A 20,746-nucleotide genomic window follows, 5' to 3' on the forward strand; every position below is an offset into this window, starting at 1 on the left:
GGCCTATTATTATTATTGTCTGTAATTCTCATTAGTCTGAATGATAATTCTTATTAAATTATTACTGTAATACAGCAATGAAAATCATCTTGTCTTGAAAAAATGACTTTAATTCACATTGTATAGTAGTATTCAACCTTTTTCTGACCCCTTGCTTGATGTATAGAGATTGAACATGGACCCAAAGTACTTTTGCATTTTAACTCTGGCATATAATAAATACCCACATTCATGTATTTACATACGTTATGATCTGTACATTGCAAAGCCATTAAAATCATTATCACAGAGGTACAGTCATAGTCATATGTTTTATTTAACATTTAAAACTTTTTTAAATCTTTCTTTTTTTTGAGTGGAACAGGCACCAGGGATTTGTTTAACGGGTTAGATTCACTCAATAAATGAAATAGGCAAAAAAAGATGAACAAAAATAATACATTTAATTGCAACCGCTAAAAGAGAACAGAGTTTTCGTTACGATAATAAAAATAATGCTAAAGTACAAAGTAAAAAGAGTTCTGATTTATGATGTGCAATATTTAAAAAACTAGAGTGACCAACCTCTACCACTCTTGAAGTATTTGGCAAATGTAAGAAAGTGATTTGTAATAAAATAATACTAATAAGTGAATTGCATCATGCATGGAATCACTTAATTGCATATTATCAATCATTTGCATTCTCAATTACATTCACTCTTACAGATTTGATTTAAGATTTTAAAATTCTAATATGACAGATCTCCAATGTTTAATATGACAACAACGAATTACATCCTAAACAATTAGTTGACATTAAAAAAACAACAATAGCAATTATAAACAACAGGTTCATTCATAGCTTCTGATACCAGGGCGGTTCCAGTTTATGAACAACATGGTTCTATGAGAGGGATTGCTCCAGATCTATGTCACGATTGGGTCTCCATACGCACAGTTGTGCTCAATGCCGAGATTGTACCAGTTGCCTTTCCCTCCTTTATAAGCACTGGTGACGATCCTGGCCCAGCCTGACTCTCCCTAAGAGAGATCACACACACACGACAAGCCCAGTTTAATCACAAACAAACTTATTGAACGTTCAGGACAAGGTTTATTAAATGCATGAAACGGTTTCTCCTCACAGTATGTGATCCACAGAAGAAAGAAGTGGAAATGCATCATATGAGGGTGAGTAATTGATGACATTATTTTCATTTTTCAGAGAATCATTTTTTTTAATTCCCTTTTCTTTAAAGGGTAACTCCCGCCAAAATTTTTGTTAATGTACCCGAGTCAAATTTTTGTGTAAAAGCATAATTAGAATGGAAACGCCACTTTTAAGAATGACCGTATTTTCATTTTCAGTCAAATTGCCTTTTGAATTAGAGTGCATGGGGCACGACTATGATAGCATCAAAATCGCTATTTTTAAAACACTAATGCGGCTCGACACAACATGAAACTGTGCTGGAAGTATCACCAGGGGCTCTACACATGAACTCCAGCATTGAGAACATTGTTTGTGTACACAGAGTTTACTAAAAAGAAAGATTTTGAACGACTCACTTTATCAGTTAGTGCAGGGGTGCCCACACTTTTTTGCTTGATGATCTACTTTTAAAATGATCAACACAATGAGATCTACCAACTACCAACTAAAAAACACATTTTAATAAAAATTTTTAAAAAAACACTTCAAATGCTTGTTGCTACTACAGTAGTAGTACTGCATGTAATCTTGTAATTAAGGAGAAAAATAATAATAAATGTTCATTGTTGATATTCAATTTTAACACTAAACTCAAAATACCTACAACATTTTGCCTTATTCTGATGACTTGCACTGACTGGAATCAGACAGTTTTATATAATCCGGGCAGAAGCTGCTGATAGCTAGTCTCAAACAGGCCTCCACATTGTCATCAGTCATGGTGGACCGGTGTTTTGATAATTTTCAAACAGTTTATTTTCAAATGGTTGGAATTTATGAATGAATGAATGGCATTTGTGTACGCTACCGATTCCGAATACTGTTAGCTTCACAATTTCGCGCTCTGTTCTCCGAAGCTCTTGAGCTGGAAAGCAGAAGCAGGCTAGTTGTCATGACAACCGAATAAACAAAAATCGCGCCTGGTAAAAATTCATTCGTCAAGTGCAAGTTATACAGAAACTAAAAGAAGGAAGGACAATGCTATATTTATTTTTATTCAAATTTAACAAAAGCATATTTTAAAATTATGTGCGATCTACCAGCATTGTCTTTGCGATCGACTGGTAGATCGCGATCGACATAGATATCATATATAAACGCTAGATGTCTTATGGCGCAGTCACTTCCGGCATCAACGTTCGGCCATCTTGTCACAGGCAGGCTTAATGTAAGGTGAATGATCAGCACGCACACAAATCCTCTTATCTCGCTGAAATCTTGACGGATTTACAAACGGTTTGGTTTCTTACAAACGTTGTTAACGTGGCTATAATTCTGAATGCTTGAACATGTATGTTATAATTATTCATATATATGCAGTGTATGTATGCAGTGTCATAACTACATCTCTGACGTTTATAACAAACCAAACCGTTTGAAAATCGGTAGAAAATTGAGCAAGTTATGGTTATTTAAAAGTACATGCACCATTGAACGAGTGAGCAAGCTGCCTGTGGCAAGATGGCCGCCACGTGCGGACGTCGACCTCCATTGGCCAGCAGCGCGCACGAGACATCTAGCGTTTATATATGATATCTATGGCAATCGACCTATTGGGCACCACTGAGTTAGTGTTTCCGGTGGCTGAAATTTTGTCAGTCAAAAGTAGTCGATCTCCGAATGCAACGTAATGAACTGACTCCATATGCTTAAAAGTGGCGTTTCCATGCTAATTATGCTTTTACACGAAAGTTTGACTCTTTGGGTAGATTAACAAAAAGAGCCTAGGTTCAATTTTGGCAAGAGTTACCCTTTAATCCACAGTGTGGTAAAGCTGAACAGGTCAGACCAAAGCCCTGTAATCTACTAACCCAGAAGTCGCCCCAGGAGTTTCTGACGACCCAGTATTCGGTCCCGTCCTCTGTGACGCCCCAGCCCGCCACTGAGATGATGTGATTTGGCATAGAGAGAATGTGAAACTCAGCAAAAACCCCTCCATCATACGCCTCCAGGCCTTTAGTGGCCATTATTGCACAGCTACAACACAGAGAAACAGAGAAACCCTTTCAATCCAACTGCAAAAGTTCATTCATACTGACAAAATCTAACTTTCTAAGTCAAACTTACCATTATCTAATACAATTGACCTAATAATTATCTTTGAACCAGACTGTTCCTGTCCTTATAACTAGTGGATCCTGTTCTAATTAACTTCCTTTCACTCTGTCGACATCATATTATATATACTGTCATTTGTGGATTAATGACCTTTTGTTTTCACAGGGAAGCTGTCTTCTCTTGTTTAGGGTCAAATATACATTGCCCAGCCAAAAGTCGCTGTTTAGATTAAAAATACTTAAGCAAATACTTAAGAGTCTATGATTGGATCATTATTATTATGTTTCAATCATGTTATATGTTTGGCAACAGTTCTTCTAACTCTAATTGATGGTTTCAAGCATAGTAGCTTTTCATTTCTTAAACACATCATGGCCATATTCCAGGATGACAATGTCAAGATTCATCAGGCTCAGATTGTGAAAGAATGGTTGAGGAGGAGAGCATAAAGAATAATTTTCACATATGAATTGGCTCCAGATGTGCTGAAGGAGACTTTACATTGTCAATACAAGAAATTGACCTAAAAGTGATGCACCTCTTGATGGAAATAAATGTTGTGATGCTATTTCAATCGAGAGGTGCATACATTTTTGGTCAAGATCTTATATTTTTTTTGGCTGGGCAAAGTTACGTACTCCACTGAAGAGAGAGATGCATCACACGGAATTCAAACTTAAAAATAATACCCTAAACATACTATAAAAAAAGGTCTAAATGTTCTAAAATCTGATAGCCATGTTCAAAACTCTTCTAGCTGGATTGAAATAGCTGCCAGTTTAATTCTATATTAATGCAACCGTAAACAGCCGAATACTTTTATCTTTTTCATCATATTTTTTTTCCTGCAGTTGAGGCGCTCACTGCTTAAATTCATTTCAAAATTAAAATTCGGGGTGTAAAACTTGCCTTATTGGCCCATTTTTGTAGATCTCAGCCTTCATGTGGTCTCGTCCTGAGACTTCTCCGTAGTCTCCGACTTTCCACACGGTGTAGTTTTTAATTATGGAGCAAGAACCGAAGAACGAGCACGTACCACACTGATTAAATGAATCACATTCTGCAAAACAAAAGTCAGAGTAGAGGACCAAGACATATAATATTTAAATCCACCACACCTTGCAACTGTTACAATGTGCATAATATACAAGAGTAAATAGTGCATGATAAATGCATTTAAATTGCAACTTGAACAAAAGTCTGAATGCAAGTTGCATCAATATTACATTTGCATCTAAATGTTGCAATGATATAAACTGCTTTTATATGCAACTCGAGTTTGGTGTCTTACTTTGATTTCGAGCTTGATAATTATTGCAGGTCTCATCAGGAATGCCCCGCTCATTTGCATATGCATAAACCCCCATATGATCTCCTCCATGGCATGACCCCGCCCCTCCACAGTCAATCACGTTCTGCACAGACAGGTACGCAGAAGGCCACGCCCCTTTCCTCTTGATGTTTATGCGATCTGGATTGGGATGAAAGCACGAGATGTGTGTTTTTTCTCTGGTGTTCTTCATTACTGTACTGTGTTGTAGTGTTCTCACCTGCGAGTGCACTGGTGGAGCCCATGGCCCAGCATGAGCCGCAGTACTGAGGGATGTGTTGGTTGCGTGTGACGCTTACATAGTTTTTGCCATCAATGTTACGCCAGTCCCAGGAGGCGGGGAGATCAGTGACATTTACATACTCATGAGGCCGGGGATACGTCCTAAAACATGCATGAAATATTACTATTATTACATCACCAATGTCACATCAGTTCAATAAATGACATTGCAGTTCCTTTTACCCTTACAAAACGTAATGTGACGGTACCGGGGTACTGTGATTGTATCAGACTGAAATACAATGGCACTCTGGTTTATACTATGTTGAATGCATTAAGAATGATTTCTGAAGGATCATGTGACTCTGATGACTGGAGTAATGATGCCGAAAATTCAGCTTTGCATCACTGAAATAAATTACATTTTAAAGTATATTAAAATAGAAAAACATTATTCTAAATTGTAATAATATTTCACAATATTACTATTTTTTTCTGCATTTTTGATCAAATAAATGATGAGCAGAAGAGAATTCTTTTAAAAACATAATAACCAAGACTTAATTAGTGCTGTCAAATCGATTAATCACACCTAACATAAAAGTTTGTAAATATATGTGTATACATATATTCACACACATGTATGTATAATTATGTATATATATATAATATATATACACACAGACACATACGTGCATGCATGCATACATACATACACGTGTGTGAATCTGTAAACACATACATTATATATTTACAAACTTTTATGTTAGATATGATTCATTGATTTGACAGCACTAATTAAATCTTGTTTTTTTTTAAAAAAATCGAAATTATGTGAGTTTATGCTTAAAATAATAATAAAACTTCTTGTTTTAAGCAAAAACTCACTTTTAATTTTTCAGAAAGCCAGACTCATTTTCAAGTCATTTTGCTTCTCAAGTAAATGTATTTTGATATTTGTGCTGGAAAACAAGACAAAACTATTAAGTAAGAAAATAGTTATCTTTTTTTGCAGTGTGATTACCATATTTTTACAAGCAAAATAATGGTATTACCATGTTAGGCTACATGTAACTAACATGTTATTGACATGGTGGTATCTACCCAAATAACACTGTGGTATCACTGTGGTACATGTCCAAAAACATAGTATTACCATGGTATATGTCCTAAAGTAGAAACCAGGATATTGCCATCGCTATAAAATGGCCATACTACGTTTTGTAAGTGGTGTGTGTATAGGTTTCTAGTGCAAGTACAACATGGATACAAACGAGAAATATTTCCATACTTTCTGAATGATGGTCTGTGGTCCTTCATTGGTTTGTAACATGAATCTGATAGTTGCTGAACTTCAGTGAATCCTGTCGCGTGCACGAACAGCTCGAGCAGAACTGAAAACCATAACACACCAGACGCCATGATGAATGTTTACATCTGAGTTTGACACTTCAGGAAGAGCGAAAACAAGACTTTTACCGCCCTCTACAGAACCGGAGAGAAGTCCTCAGCTTTAAACAGTTTGTAGGCTATGCTATGGGGAAAAAATCATACTTTGGTAAATCTTAATTATGACATAAAAGTCATTATTATGACATAAAGAGTCTAAATTGTGATATAGCCTACCAGTCAAAATTATTGCATCCTAGGTCGTAATTATGAGATTTAAAAAAATAAAATTATGATATAGGCCTAATAAGTCGAAATGGACAAAGGCTAAGCCTTAATTTTGACTTTTAATTTAAATGACTTTTTAATTAAAATTTTCAATGTATTTATACATTGGCTGAAATAAAATTATGATATAGGCCTAATAAGTTGAAATGGACAAAGGCTAAACCTTAATTTTGACTTTAATTTAAATTACTTTTTAATTAAAATTTTCAATGTATTTATACATTGGCTGTGGAAGGCGTATGACCATAAAATGTTCGTCCAATTATTGCATTCAGTCTGAATGCAATGATGGTACGATGTCCTACTTGCCTGTCAATGTATTGTGCAGACATCACACGTCATCAGCGTGTTTCATGCTATGCAGAGTTAGACAGAAGTAAAAAAAAAAAAAAGTTAGACAGAGGTCAGTCACCGAGCACCGCAACCGAAACAGCAGCACCTTTTACAGTTCCTCCTGAACCAAAACAACCAGCTCATGCAGCGTTCACCTCATGCTACTGTAATTTGGAAGAGGAGGAACCCGTGATGTTACAGTAGTGGCTCATGATTCGAATTTATGCGTTTCAACTCAATGCTGAAATGAAACTGCAGCAGTCAGGTGATACAGGTCAGAGCTTTTAAAGTTGTTTATATTCATTTTTACTGTAATGTTATGTGCTTTGAGACATGAGGTAGTTTAACGAGAGCCTTCATGTGTTTTGAAGGAGGCGTGGTTTTGAAGGGAAAATTGCCTACATTTGAAGCATATCAAGTCATTTTTTTAAAAAATTCTAAATTATTACATCACTGTCATTAAAAGTGAGTTATGACTTTCTATTTTGTGTGTGTGTCAATTTCGATTTAGTGTCAAAAATTAAGTAAAAAATTACTTGATTTGCCACGCTGCAGAGTTATTTCAGCGAAAAGAAGGTAAAAGGTGGTTTAATTGATGCTTAAATGAATGAATGTGTAGTTATTTCGTTCTGTTTTATTACACAGAACAGAGATCCAAACTACAAAAAGTAGGCATATCTTTCTAAACTAACAGCTGTTGTCTGTAAGCCTACCGATCTTATTTCACAGAAACATTTGAAAGTATTGAAAGCTGCAAATTGGTCTGAAAAAAACAACAACAAAAAAAACAGATCATGAGTACATTTGTCATTTGAAGTGTGTCAGAGTCAGACAAATACATGAATGGGAAGACGTTCATTTTGATTTAATTAAGACAATTTGAGGATGAGGTGTTGATTATTTGATTGTATTCAAATGCAGCTTTTTTATTGTATATCCACCCTTTGTGCTTTAAATTTTGAAGTAGTTCAGCTGTAGTGATTCATTCTTAGCAGCAGGTGGCGCTAAAATGCTTTGAAATACATTCTTAGTATTCATAGTTTTCAGTCACATGACTGACGCGGAGGCCAACACACTGTCATAGATCTGCAGCACAGGACTGTCACTTTTCTGTGTTTCAAGATGCGAATATTTAGATAGCCTCTCAAAAGAAGAAATACACAAATGCATGTGAACAAAATGCCAAATTCCATATACAGTACAGCACCTGCTGCAGTATTTCACTAAAAACAGGGGGACATTAACGTGAAAAACACTTAAAGTGCCTCAATGTACTAAAAGCAGTGATATTAAAAGTTCAACACACACTTTATTGATGATGCATGCTATATACAGGCGAGCAGATGAGCCAAGAATATGAATGCAACACCCTGAATGGTTGAGCGTTTTCTTTATAATGGTTTTCAATGGAAATACGCTTGGTTGCGTTTATATTCTGGGTTCATCTGCTCGCCTCTCTATGGTATGCATCATCAATAAGGTTTATATTGAATTTTGTCTTATAATATCATTGTCTTACTACATTAGTGCTTAGAACAAACCTAGTAAAAATGATGAAGGAAAGCCTTGTTTTGCCCTCCAGACATAAGTGTGTGTCGTCACGTGAAAACTCAAGGATTTATGTTGTATCCATAGACTGGTTGTATCCTACTAACTAGGTGTAATTTCGGGTGAAGTTCACATCTGTTTAGTCGTTTCAGTAAAACTATAGTCTGAAAATACAGAACTACAGCAAAACTTATTAAAAAAGGCTTGAAAGAGTTTAGGGAAAAGGCTTTTTAAAGAGGCCAAAACATGTTTGTGAGAATTGAGGTTATAATCAGATACTCAACATACAGCAGGCTTTCAGAAGTCAAAATGTTCAACTTTGTGTCGTGTGTTTCACCAAATGCTTCCAAAACAGGATTTTTTAAGAGATTGAAGGTTTGGGTGTGTCTAATATAATGGTATGGCTTTTAAAGAAGTCAATGACAAGTTCATCTTGGCGTCTGTTCGGAGTTGGCAGGAAGTTTCTTGATCTAACTTTTACATAATGAAATTATTATCAATACTCATAACTGTGGGAAGTTGTGTAATGATCAGCGTTTGTTGACTCAGCAGAGTGTGTGGACTCAGATTGCCGTGTGATTCAATTTGACATCGTTCTGTTGCTTCCACCTGCAGTTCATTATATCCTCCCAGTTCAATTAGCTATTAACTGCATGTGTATCTCCCGACTCTATCAAAGAGAGGAGAGTTTCTCCTCATGTCAGAGATGTGATTGTGTGCTTTCAGAGGAAACTGAAGACAACACAGCTTCCATTACGATCAGCGAGACTCCTGTGGTCAGGGTGAAAGGGTATGTACACAAAGCCACACTAACATACTACTATATGTTTTGCAGCATGCAGCTTGTGTACCGTCCGAAATTGCATAATTCCAACTAATTGCAACTATATAGTAGGCGAAAAACAGTATATGTGACAAAAGACGTTATGTCATAAGAGTCAAAAGAGCCGCGATTACCCATTGTGAATGGCAGTGAACCATAAAGTGGGCATCCATATAAATAATTTTAAAATTAACAAGACAGTATAGCTTGAATGGTAAGATAATGTCAAAATTATAGGTTTATAAAGGTTAAAATTAAGAATGACTGAAATTTACAGTGAACATTAATTAGCCAAAAAATGCATGCACTTTTACACTTAAATATTGTATTATTAATTTAGATAGTTAGTGAAATCCCAGAAACCAACATTCCCAGACCATCATTTTCGTCATGTGTTCTTTTATTTTAGTAGCCTACCTATGTTATTATTGTGCTTATCATGATATATTTACATTAAAAGCAGATTTTAGAAGTTCAGGTAATATATTAATATTAGGCCTACTATAACTTTCCCCCCTGCCAGCATTTTTGAAAAAAGTTGCCAGCATTTTTGATCATTTTCACAAAACTTTTATGGCCCTCTGAACATTTTGTTGTATGAATATTTGAACATAAAATAAATCAAGAGAAAAAAATAATGCATGAAGCTAGAATTAATTTGTTTATTTGTTTTTTTATCAACACTTGAATGTAAGTTTAATAAAAAAAGCAACATTTTGAGCAAAAAGCTGAGAAAATCATGTTTTTGTCTTTTTGTACTTATTTTTTTAATAAAAAAGTATGAATGTAATCTGGACGTACTACATTGTCCGTGTTGTCATTATCATGTGAAGCCCGAGTCCATCAAAGTCCGTCCAGTTCTGATTTATATGCTGTTTAATGTTTGATGATCGTGTTATTTTTCATGTGCGTAAGCAATGCTTCTATCGCTTGTTTCTGCTTCTTCTTCAGTGGAAAACAGTGAAAACAACGATAGCCGGAAAATCCAGTCAATGGCGGGGAAAGAGTTCATTAAATATATATACAGTTATGAAATCCCATAATGCCTGAAATGTTCAGACCATAATTGTTTTTGCAGTCAATTCCTGGGAACCAACCATGCCTCAACTTACAGTTTTCACTTTACACTCATATGATTCCATGTGGGTAGATTATTCTCAATGCATTATCTAATGTTTGTTTGTGTCTTACTGTGACCCTGGATCACGTCACCAGTCACATGTCGCACGGGTATATTTGTGGCAATAGCCAACAATACATTGTATGGCTCAAAATTATCGATTTTTCTTTTATGCCAAAAATCATTAGGATATTAAGTAAAGATCATGTTCCATGAAGATATTTAGTAAATTTCCTACCGTAAATATATAAAACATTTATTTTTGTGAGTGAATGCTGCACAATCGCGAACATAAATGAACAACTTTAAAGGCGATTTTCTCAATGTTTAGATTTTTTTGCACCCTCAGATTCCAGATGTTCAAATCTCGGCCAAATATTGTCCTATCCTAACAAACCACACATCAATGGAAAGCTTATTTATTCAGCTTTCAAGTGATGTATAAATATCAATTTCCAAAAATTGACCCATGTGACTGGTTTTGTGGTCCAGGGTCACGTATATCTGCCTTCCGTTTGATGGACAAACTTTGAAGCTTAAAAGCCTCAGTCTTCTCTCGAATGCTAATTCTAATTGTATAGATGGCTGAAGAGTGTTTAATAATGCAGAGCTTTAAGGGTAGATGGTCACTCGTGGTTAAGAGGTTATCAATGTTTTAGGGCTCTAATGAGGATGAGGATGATGATGCTCTGAAGAAAGTGATACCTGGAACACCAGGCCTAATGTAAAGCTGTGCAGACTGCAGTTCATCACAGGTGTCATGGAGTCCATATTTAATATTCCATATATCCATTATTTTTTCCTAGCACATTTTTTTTTTACATGAAGAGTGTACAACTTGCCGCCATGATGCATATAGAGTGTTCATACTATAATAGTTTTTATTAATAATATTTTGAATTAATTTTATGGTAACCCTTTTCATTAAAGTCTCATGTGTTAATATTCATGCATTAACTAACATGAGCTAACAATGAATAATATATTTTGACAGCATTTATTAACCTTTGTTAATGTTATAGTTAATATTCATGTTAGTTCACAGCAATACAACTTTTGATCTTATGTATTAGTAAACGTTTAGATTAACTAAGATTAATAAATGCTGTAGAAGTATTGTTTTTTTGTTTGTTCATTTTAACTAAAGTAGTTAACTTATCTATTGTAACCGTTTTTATTTGTTGTATGTTTTTTGTCTTTTTTATTGTATTTTGTTTGCATTATCTATATATAGGTTTTTTTAAGTTTTATTTCCGTTTTAGTCATTTTTTATTTCAATTACTAGTTTAAGTAAAGGTAACTAATTTTATTTCAGTTAACATTTATTTTATTTCAAGTAACTAATAACACTGTTTCGAGTGTAATTTTGTGTTTTTGTAATTTTTATTACATTTTTTCATTGTGTCTGTTTAGTTTTTATTAATTTTTGTTTTAGTTTTAGTCATTTTAGTGCATCAAGTTAAACTTGATTCATGCAAATGTGTTTTCTAGCTTCTATAAGTGGCTCTTAATGGATGTCATAAGTCAGAAGCTGTGCGTGTGGATCAATGCCAGTCACAAATCCTTTAGTTTTATTATATATATTCCTGTGACTGTAGGAAGTTTGTTAATGGTCGATGCGCAACATCTCCGACGTTGCTTTATGATCCAAACATCAATCAGGAGGCAGGTTTTCTTTTTGATGGACAATCAAGCAAACGTTTTGCTGAGCATTAAACGAGATCAGTGTAATTAATCACGTTTATGTTTATGCATAATTGAAATGTCAGTGGATTATCGAGATGATCTCCACTGGTGTATTTGGCTGGAAGTGCATCAGAAAAGACGTTTCTTTTAGTTTAACTCATCCTCTTTGATGAATTATGGATAGGAGCCAATGTTTCCTGACATCTGATCGTCATGGAGTCTCCACCTTTAAAGAACAATCGTAAAAACTATAGATATTGATCAATAGCTTCCTTTCGCTGGGTATCGATTAGCTGCGAGCCACTTAGACGTGATTGTTCTTCGTTTGCTTCACTTTGACTCAACAAACCAGTTTGACAAGCGTATCTCCTCCTTCAATGTTGTGAAACCCTCTGAAGATCAAAGAAATGCTGATATATGAACCTATAAATCCCATCATAACACTTTATACTAGACTAACTTGAATATCCTTAACAGACATCTAGTGTTTAGCATATCATTACTTAAATTGTTTTGAATATTTCATGAAGCTTTGATTAAGAAATTAATACTTTTATTCAGCGAGGATGCGTTCAATTGATCAAAAAGTGACAGTAAAGACATTTAAGATTCTATGTCATATAAATGCTTTCTGTTCATCAATGAATCCTGAAAAAATTCAATTCAAGATCAATGTTTCACAAAAATATGAAGCAGCATATAAACTGTTTTCAACATTGATAATAATCATAAATGTTTCTCGAGCATCAAATCATCATATTGGAATGATTTCTGAAGGATCATGTGACACTGAAGACTGGAGTAATGATGCTGAACATTCAGCTTTGATCACAGGAATAAATTATATTTTACAATATATTCACATAGAAAACAGTTCTTTGAAATGGTAATAATACTTCACAATTTAAGTGTTTTTGCTGTTTTTTTTTAATCAAATATATGCAACCGTGATGAGTATAAAAGATTGTTTTTCCAAAAACATTTAAATTGTATTGACCCCAAACTTTTGAGCAATATTCATAATTGATTTTTGAATATACACAAATAAATGGTCCAATTACAGTGGGACCAAATGAGTTCAACGCCCTGAAGAAACCTTTTTTTTTTTTTTAAAGTGTTTTAAAGAAGCCCAAAACCTGTAATAAAAACCCATGAAAATAAATTTCCCAATATCTGATAAGAATGTAAATGTGAACCTTGAAATGCAATTCAAGTCGCTTTGGATAAAAGCATAAATGTAAATGTAAACATTGTTTATCACCGACTTATATCATAAAACGGACAAGAAGGACTTTTACAAGTAAGCACTTTTATATTTGCCAACACAAGATTATGATTCGCTCTGAATTAAAAAGTGATGAATTGTTTGTGTTTCTTCATTCTTCACTGTAAGGATGTGTGAAGTGCCAAACATGATGAAGGCTCGATGTCTTGAACAAACCACTGAGGATTTTCCACAGAAAACACTGCAGAACCAGCTCAACATGAAGGTACTGGTGGTTTAAATATTTAGGCCTAATATTTCATCTCTAAATGTTCATCTGTGTGTATATGTAAAGGCTAATAAATGTGCATGCAGACCACTAAGGATATGGATTATAGACATTATTCTATTATTAGCTGCTTATGAGAGCCGAGGAATTAAACATCCAGGAAGTTTGATCCGGTGTAAGTGCTTTGTGTTAAAAGTTTGATGCCATCCTGAGGCTGAGAGTTGATGTACAGTTTTTAAAGAGCGTAAGAGACCAGCTCTCAGATCTCCTATATTCAACACCATTAATGAACAAACACAATGTCAGACAAATGGATTATTGATGCCTCACCTGCAGCATTAGATCACACACACACACACACACACACACACCGACTGCCAGCGCGCATGAGAAGAGCTTTTCCACAGCTTTAACACTCAGTGTTTGGGAATGTTACTTTAAAGGGAATGGTAACACTTTACAATAAGGTTCATTAACATTAGTTAATGTATTTACTAACATGAACTAACCATTTGTTACAGTATTTGTTAATCTTTGTTAATGTTAGTTATTAAAAATACACGTTCATTGTTTGTTCATGTTAGTTTTAACTAAGATTAATAAATGCATAAGAAGTATTGTTCATTCTTAGTTATTCTCATGTTAACAAATGAACCTTATTGTGAAGTGTTACCAAAGTAATACATTATAATATTGTGTCACTAGTACTACCTAAAAAATTAACTAATTGCTTTAGTTACTTTTTATTGAAAGTAATTTGTTACATTACTTTTGCGTTATTTTTTGCCTCATCTGGGCTGGGCTTGCTTGGGTTTTTTTTATTACAAAAAAAGTTTTGTTTTTGGCCAATGTAAAGGCCCTTTCACACCAAGGGCCCTATCTTGCACCCAGCGCAATTGACTTTGTACACCAACACATGTTTCATTCCTATTTTGCACCTCGACGCACAGCGAACTTTTCCCTCCACAGACACACGTCGGTAAATTAGGGAATGAACTTGCGCTCCCGGGGGCGGTTCAGTGAAAAGAGGAGGCGTGTTCCGGAGCAAACGTTCCCTGGTGCTATTTTGCAGTTTCAGAAAACAATTCCGCCACTGACCAGGAGAAACCTCGTCTAAAGTCAGCGGCGCGTTGCTCATGTTGTTCAGATGCTATTTTAAGGGCGCATGCTTGGCCATAATGTAGCGTGTGCTCAACGCGCATACACTTTGATCCTCTCATCTACACAGAAGCAGCCATTTTCATTTTTGCAAATCATACATTATTACAAGGAAAAATATTAACATATGAGGGAAATCATTGTGGCGTCCATGAAGATGTGAAAAAATAGGCATAAATCTAGCTTACACATTTACCCAAATTATCATACGCCTGTTTAACCGAAGCTAATTTGGGTGTGTTTCTCCATCCCCAATGTCACTTCTCTGTGTTTTACGGCCCTGACGAGAACGTCGGTCTCCTCGGCTGTGAACCGCTCCTGGCGTGCTTTCTGACAAATCCGCCGTTATAATAGCAATCCGCCATGGAACAAGCACGCCTGCTCTTAAAGAGAATGTGAGATGACGCTCTGATTGGTTTATTTCATGTTATGCCCAAACCACACCTATGAGTAATGAAGCTACTTCAGACCAACACATTTTAGATTTGCGTCGGGCGCAAGAGTCATTTATCCCGCCGGTATAATAGCAAGAGATCCGTCCACAAAGTTACTTGCGTTTCACGCTTGATACTTGCGTTTCAGATCGTTAAAATAGGGCCCCAAAAGGGAAAGCCTCCTTTTGAAGGAAATGCAGATTCACATCTGTACAGTAGAGGGCGTTATTCTGATTTACTGAAGATTATGAAGAAACACTCACTGCATCCGAAATCTCATACTTCCCAACGATAATGTAGGTGAAAAACAGTATGTGACAAAAGAAGCATGTCTGAATTCACAGTTCTCACAGTAAGAGTAGAGGAAAAGTCCCCGAAATGAACTAATTCTGTCGAGATTCTACATACGATGGACACTTTACTGTCGGATTTATGAATGGCAGTGAAGCAATGCAACTGACTGCGGTAGATCACATGATCATGACATCATCGCACATGTAGTTCATCCGGATTATATTCATACCGCACATACACATTCATACTAGAACATACTTTTTTAGCGGAAGTGAAGTAATCACTTTTTCAATATAAGTACTTGATGTGATTTCGGGCGCGGCAGAAATAAAATAATAAATAAATAAATAAAAGACACAAATGTGATGTTTAACTTAAATTATAATATTTACTGCAGGTTTGTGTAATATTCTCAGTTTGCATTTCACTGTTTTTATTCATTTTGAGGAATACTGAATGTGTTTTTGTGCAAGTTAGATGAGTAAATGCTCACATTTAGTCTAGAACTACAATACCCATCATGTTCACACACACATTGCACACAACGCCTCTGCGCTTACTCACTGTTCTCTCAGCATGTGGACAGGAGAGCTGGCAGTCAATACGTGGGAAAACAAAGTAACGTGTGTTACTTATTTGAAAAATAAGTAACACTCTTTAAGATCAATAAATTCAAGGCTTTTGGTCATACCTAGGATATCCAGATCAACCAAAGGAGGGAGAGCATTTTCACATTTGGCTCCAAAACTCTGGAATAGCCTTCCTGATACTGTTCGTTGCTCAGACTCACTCTCCCAGTTTAAAACTAGATTAAAGACGCATCTTTTCAGCCAGGCATTCATATAATATTGTTAATCTCACAGTTTCAAACTACAATCCGGCCTCTAGTTCATAAATGCCAGAGGAGAACTGGCCCCGACTGAGCCTGGGTTCTCCCAAGGTTTTTTTTTTCTCCATTAGGTCACCTGATGGAGTTTTAGGACACCATTAGGCCGCTTGATGGAGTTTTTTTCGGTTCCTTGCCACTGTTGCCTTTGGCTTGCTCAGTTGGGGATATTTTGGGGATATTTAATTTTATTCTATCAATCAATAAATTCCACTAGAAACAAACTTTGTTGTATTATTTTATTTTAATACTGTGAAGCTGCTTTGATACAATCTGTATTGTGAAAAGCGCTATACAAATATACTTGATTTGATTTGATTTGATTTGAAAAAGTAACTCAGATATTTTGTTGTAAATTTAAAAGTACTTTTCTAGTTACTTAAAGTAATCGTATTACGTAGCTCGTGTTGTAATGCGTTTCCCCCGACACTGTTAATAGTGGTGGAATAGACAACTGGATGCAAAAAGAAAGAGGCTTTAGATCTTAGTACAGTGTTAAAAGACTAGAGGGAAGCAGCCAACAGAAAAGATCAAATATTTTTTTATTTTTTTTTCTAAAGCAACCTTGACTGATTTTATTATTGATACAATTAATTTATGAATAATTTTAGCAAATGTTTTATGATGGTTTTAACTTCTTTTTTCCCACAATGCCATTTTTAAAAGCATTTAAATGTTCAAAAGTGAGACTTCAATTGTTATTTAGTCCTCTAGTCCATTATTTTCTTAATCTGAAATGTTTCTTCTTCATTCTGTCATAATTTGCATTTTTTCAAAATCATAAAATGTATTGCTTCTTTGCAGTTTTAAAAGGTAAATTATACTCTCAGACTTTTTGGGCAATTTGTTTTAAGGTAAGTGGCACAAAATATATTTCAGTGTTTTAGAAAGTCTCTTCTGCTCACCAATGCTGCATTTATTTGATCAAAAATACAGTATAAACAGTACTATTGTGAAATATTATTTTCATACTATATGTAAAATACCTGTTTTCTATTTGAATATATTTTAAAATGTATATTTATTCCTGATGGCAAAACTGTGGAACTGTCCTCAATTCTGAGGAAGAAAATTGTGAGATAAAAATTGCAAATACCAAGTTTCCATACAAAGCTGAATGTTCAGCATCATTACTCCAGTCTTCAGTGTCACATGATCCTTCAGAAATCATTCTAATATGGTGATTTGCTGCTCGAGATCAGCATTTATGATTATTATCAATGTTGAAAACAGTTCTGGCACTTCATATTTTTGGGGAAAACGTGATAAATTTTTTTCAGGATTCTTTGAGAAAAGAACAGCATTTCTTTAAAATGTATTCTTTTGAAACATTATACAATATTTTACTGTATTTTTGATCAATTGAATGCATCCTTGCTTAATTTAATTCTCTGAAATATACGTGTATATGTGGAACACTGCGCAGTCAATCAAAGTTTGGGACTGAAGTATAAAATAAATGAAACCTTTTGATCCTAAAGTTTATTATTTTTTATAAACTTGTATAATATTTTACTTTTATTTAACTTTTTTAAACATGTTAAATTATGAATATGGAAAAACAAGAGAGAACCAACTAAGTATTAATAACTGATGTTGTAGTCAATGTTTGCTTTTTCCTGTGAGCTTTATTATTATTTTTTTGCATAGTAAAATAAAACCTCTATAGTTTACCCATTTTTTTATTTTTATTTTTTGCCAAATTATTTTGTCAGATAAATACCTTAACCAAGTTTAGTGTTTTGTGCTTCCTTCATATTTAACATAAAAAATATATATATATATATATATATTTTGATGGTTCAGTTGATCTTGTAAGGTCATTAAAAACAAATATTCCCCCTAGACATCACTTTTGGACACTTCTGTATATATATATGCAATCAATCCATATATTCGACAGGCTCATATTATTTCCTAGCGGACTTAGTCAGCTAAAAAAGAGTGCATGACCGTGATAAGATCTGTTCTAGAAGCCCCTGTTGTAATGATGATGAGTTCCTAGTAAAACAGCAATCAAATGGAGCGTTCCTCAGGGGCCCGAGGACCCTCCTCCCACGGGCTCTCATTGGACCCGTGCTGGATCACTTATGATCGGGCGTGTGTCTGTGACCGGAATGCCTGTGGCTTTCAGAGCAACTGTGCAGATGAAGTGAGGAAGTCCTCCTGCACACCGTCAATATGAGCGCGTAAAAGTCACTCCGGGGACAGTTTATTTCTTCTTAAAGCACTAGTTTTCGCACTAGTGCCTCAGGATACGAAGTGATTTTTTGTGACACATTTTCTCAGGATACACGCGTTTTTATCGGACGCATCCCGCGCGCGCGCACCGCTGGAGAGCCTGATGTCCGCCGCGCGCTCCGAGAAAACCTGGACGAAAACACCTCTTTATATCAGCATGAGTTAGATTCATCACTTCACCCACTCGAGACAGACTTTTAACGCGTTTTTATTTGTTCAAAAGGGAGCTCTTAACTGGAAGTGTCCACCTCGTGTCCGCCGGGACTCATGCAGGACGCATGGAGGATCCAGAGTAAGGGTGCTCGAAGGATGCCGTCTTGTCCCGGATCCAGGACATCTGACATCCTTCACTTCTGAGAGCGATGGCTTCTGAGATTGTGTGTGGTCTGATCTTCAGAGTGCTGTTGCCGGTGTGTCTGGCGGCAGGTGAGTGTCTCCATCAACACCTGGGGTTTAGCGTTAGCGCAGTGTGTCCGTTACGCAGCAGGTGCGGGGGAAACAACGTGCTAGATTATGAATTAAAGGAAGTTAATAGAAGTTTGCATGCAGAAAGAAACACTGCACATCATTAGCGTTAGTATATTTGCTATTTCTTTATGGTTCCATTTATAAACTCATAAAATCTAATATACTCACTGTAAAAATGATATGATCAATAAGTCATGGCAACATATGTTTTTACATTACTTTTACTCGGTAAACTATAAGCAATTTAAACCTTTTTAATGAGTTATGAGATTGAACTCGATTTTTAAGTCAGTTTAATATAATTTAAGTTGAAATGAACTTAAGTTTTGAAGTTAAAGTTAGAAATTTTTAAGTTCTTTCCACTTTTGGTAGAAATTATTTTTGTAAAATGTTGCAGTACCACTCTGTTCATATTAATCACCAAGTAAATGTTAAATGTATTATTTTATGTATTTAATTAATTAATGAATCTATTAATTTATTTATTTGAGCCCATGCAAGTACAAAAAAGTGTGTAAGAAAAGCACATGAGAGACTGGGGCTAGTTGTCACGCTTTTATATAGTGAATTCTCAGGGTTTCTTTTTTTAATGCTATTTTGTTCTTCTGTGAAGAAACATAAAATACTTTTTTAACAACATATCTGCATTTAAAATCTATTGGCTATTTAAGGGGTTTTCTGTAAACAGTAATACAGTTATAAATCACAAAACAATTGCGTTGTTAATGGCTCAGAAATTGTAACTGAGTTGATAAAAGTGCAGTTTTTGAGGATGAAAATCTCAATTTGTCTTCATTTATGGAAGTGTTTGAAACCAACATACAAAACTGTATACAAAGCGAAAAACAATCATTTGCATAATTAGTTTTGACTCAAAACTTGATAGTTACTGAAAAATAGACCTTATGAGAACTCATCTTATGTGCAATTCCATTTTCCCAATGCATTATTTTATTTCAGTAGATAAAGATTGGGTAGATTACTTACTTAACAAAATAATATGATATAAGATTTTGGCTCTGAGTAGAGAGAAATGGCAAATATAACATGTTACAACTGTTACAATAATTAACCAATTCTCTGGTTGCTCCATAAAGTCTTTTAATAACATGCGTCCATTTTGTTTTAATAGAGTAATGCCATTTTTTATGCCTGAACTTTCTCTTCATGTCATCTAATGTGAAACATACCAGGCTGAACATTCATTAATCCATCTAATGATTCACTGTTTGACTTGTTCCATATTTTCCTGTCGTTTTACTGATTGTGGCTGGTTAACTGTTCTGTGGGGTGTTTCATAGATTATTGACTGACTAATACACTGAAACCCCTCAGTGTTTTGAAGAGACACCATTGACTTTTGCATAAAACATATGGAATGTTTGTTTTATTTATTTATTATTTTTAATTTTTGATTGATTCCATTAAAGCCTGTGTAGGATCCTTTTTAGTGATCATTATTTAGACATTTTCACATTTCCCCCACTCATTTTATTATTAATTTTGACACCTGCTCTAAAATGTCCCACATATCAAATAATTCCTGTTTGGATGTTCTTGACAGATGAGACTCATGCATAGATTGTTATTGAAAATGCAATTTTTAATAAACATTTACTTTTTAATTGGAACTAAATAATGCTAATTATACTGTGTGTATATTATATATATATATATATATATATATATATATATATATATATATATATATATATATATATATATAATATACACACAGTATATACTTAACATCTTAAGTAATTTTGCTTCTCAAGTAAATG

General features: G+C 34.8%; 2 protein-coding genes across 2 annotated transcripts in view; one reads left to right on the forward strand and one right to left on the reverse strand.

The window, feature by feature from the left end:
- Positions 1–292: 292 nt before the first annotated feature.
- LOC311087667 (cathepsin Z) lies at positions 293–6,304 on the reverse strand. Its single transcript, XM_084121041.1, has 6 exons — positions 6,096–6,304; positions 4,803–4,966; positions 4,544–4,723; positions 4,162–4,312; positions 3,006–3,171; positions 293–1,022 (listed from the first exon to the last, which is right to left on the reverse strand). Exons 1-6 carry the CDS (start codon positions 6,224–6,226, stop codon positions 909–911), a joined length of 906 nt encoding a protein of 301 aa, XP_083977167.1. The 5' UTR covers positions 6,227–6,304; the 3' UTR covers positions 293–908.
- Positions 6,305–18,388: 12,084 nt separating this feature from the next.
- The window catches only part of piezo2b (piezo-type mechanosensitive ion channel component 2b), a 97,159-nt gene continuing 94,801 nt past the window's right edge, over positions 18,389–20,746 (forward strand). Inside the window, exon 1 of the mRNA XM_084120029.1 lies at positions 18,389–18,923. Within this exon, the coding sequence (XP_083976155.1) occupies positions 18,860–18,923 (64 nt within the window). The 5' untranslated portion in view covers positions 18,389–18,859. The remainder of the gene's footprint in view (positions 18,924–20,746) is intronic.

Source organism: Abramis brama, assembly GCF_963993115.1.
Source record: "Abramis brama genome assembly, chromosome: 7".
Lineage (NCBI taxonomy): Eukaryota > Metazoa > Chordata > Actinopteri > Cypriniformes > Leuciscidae > Abramis > Abramis brama.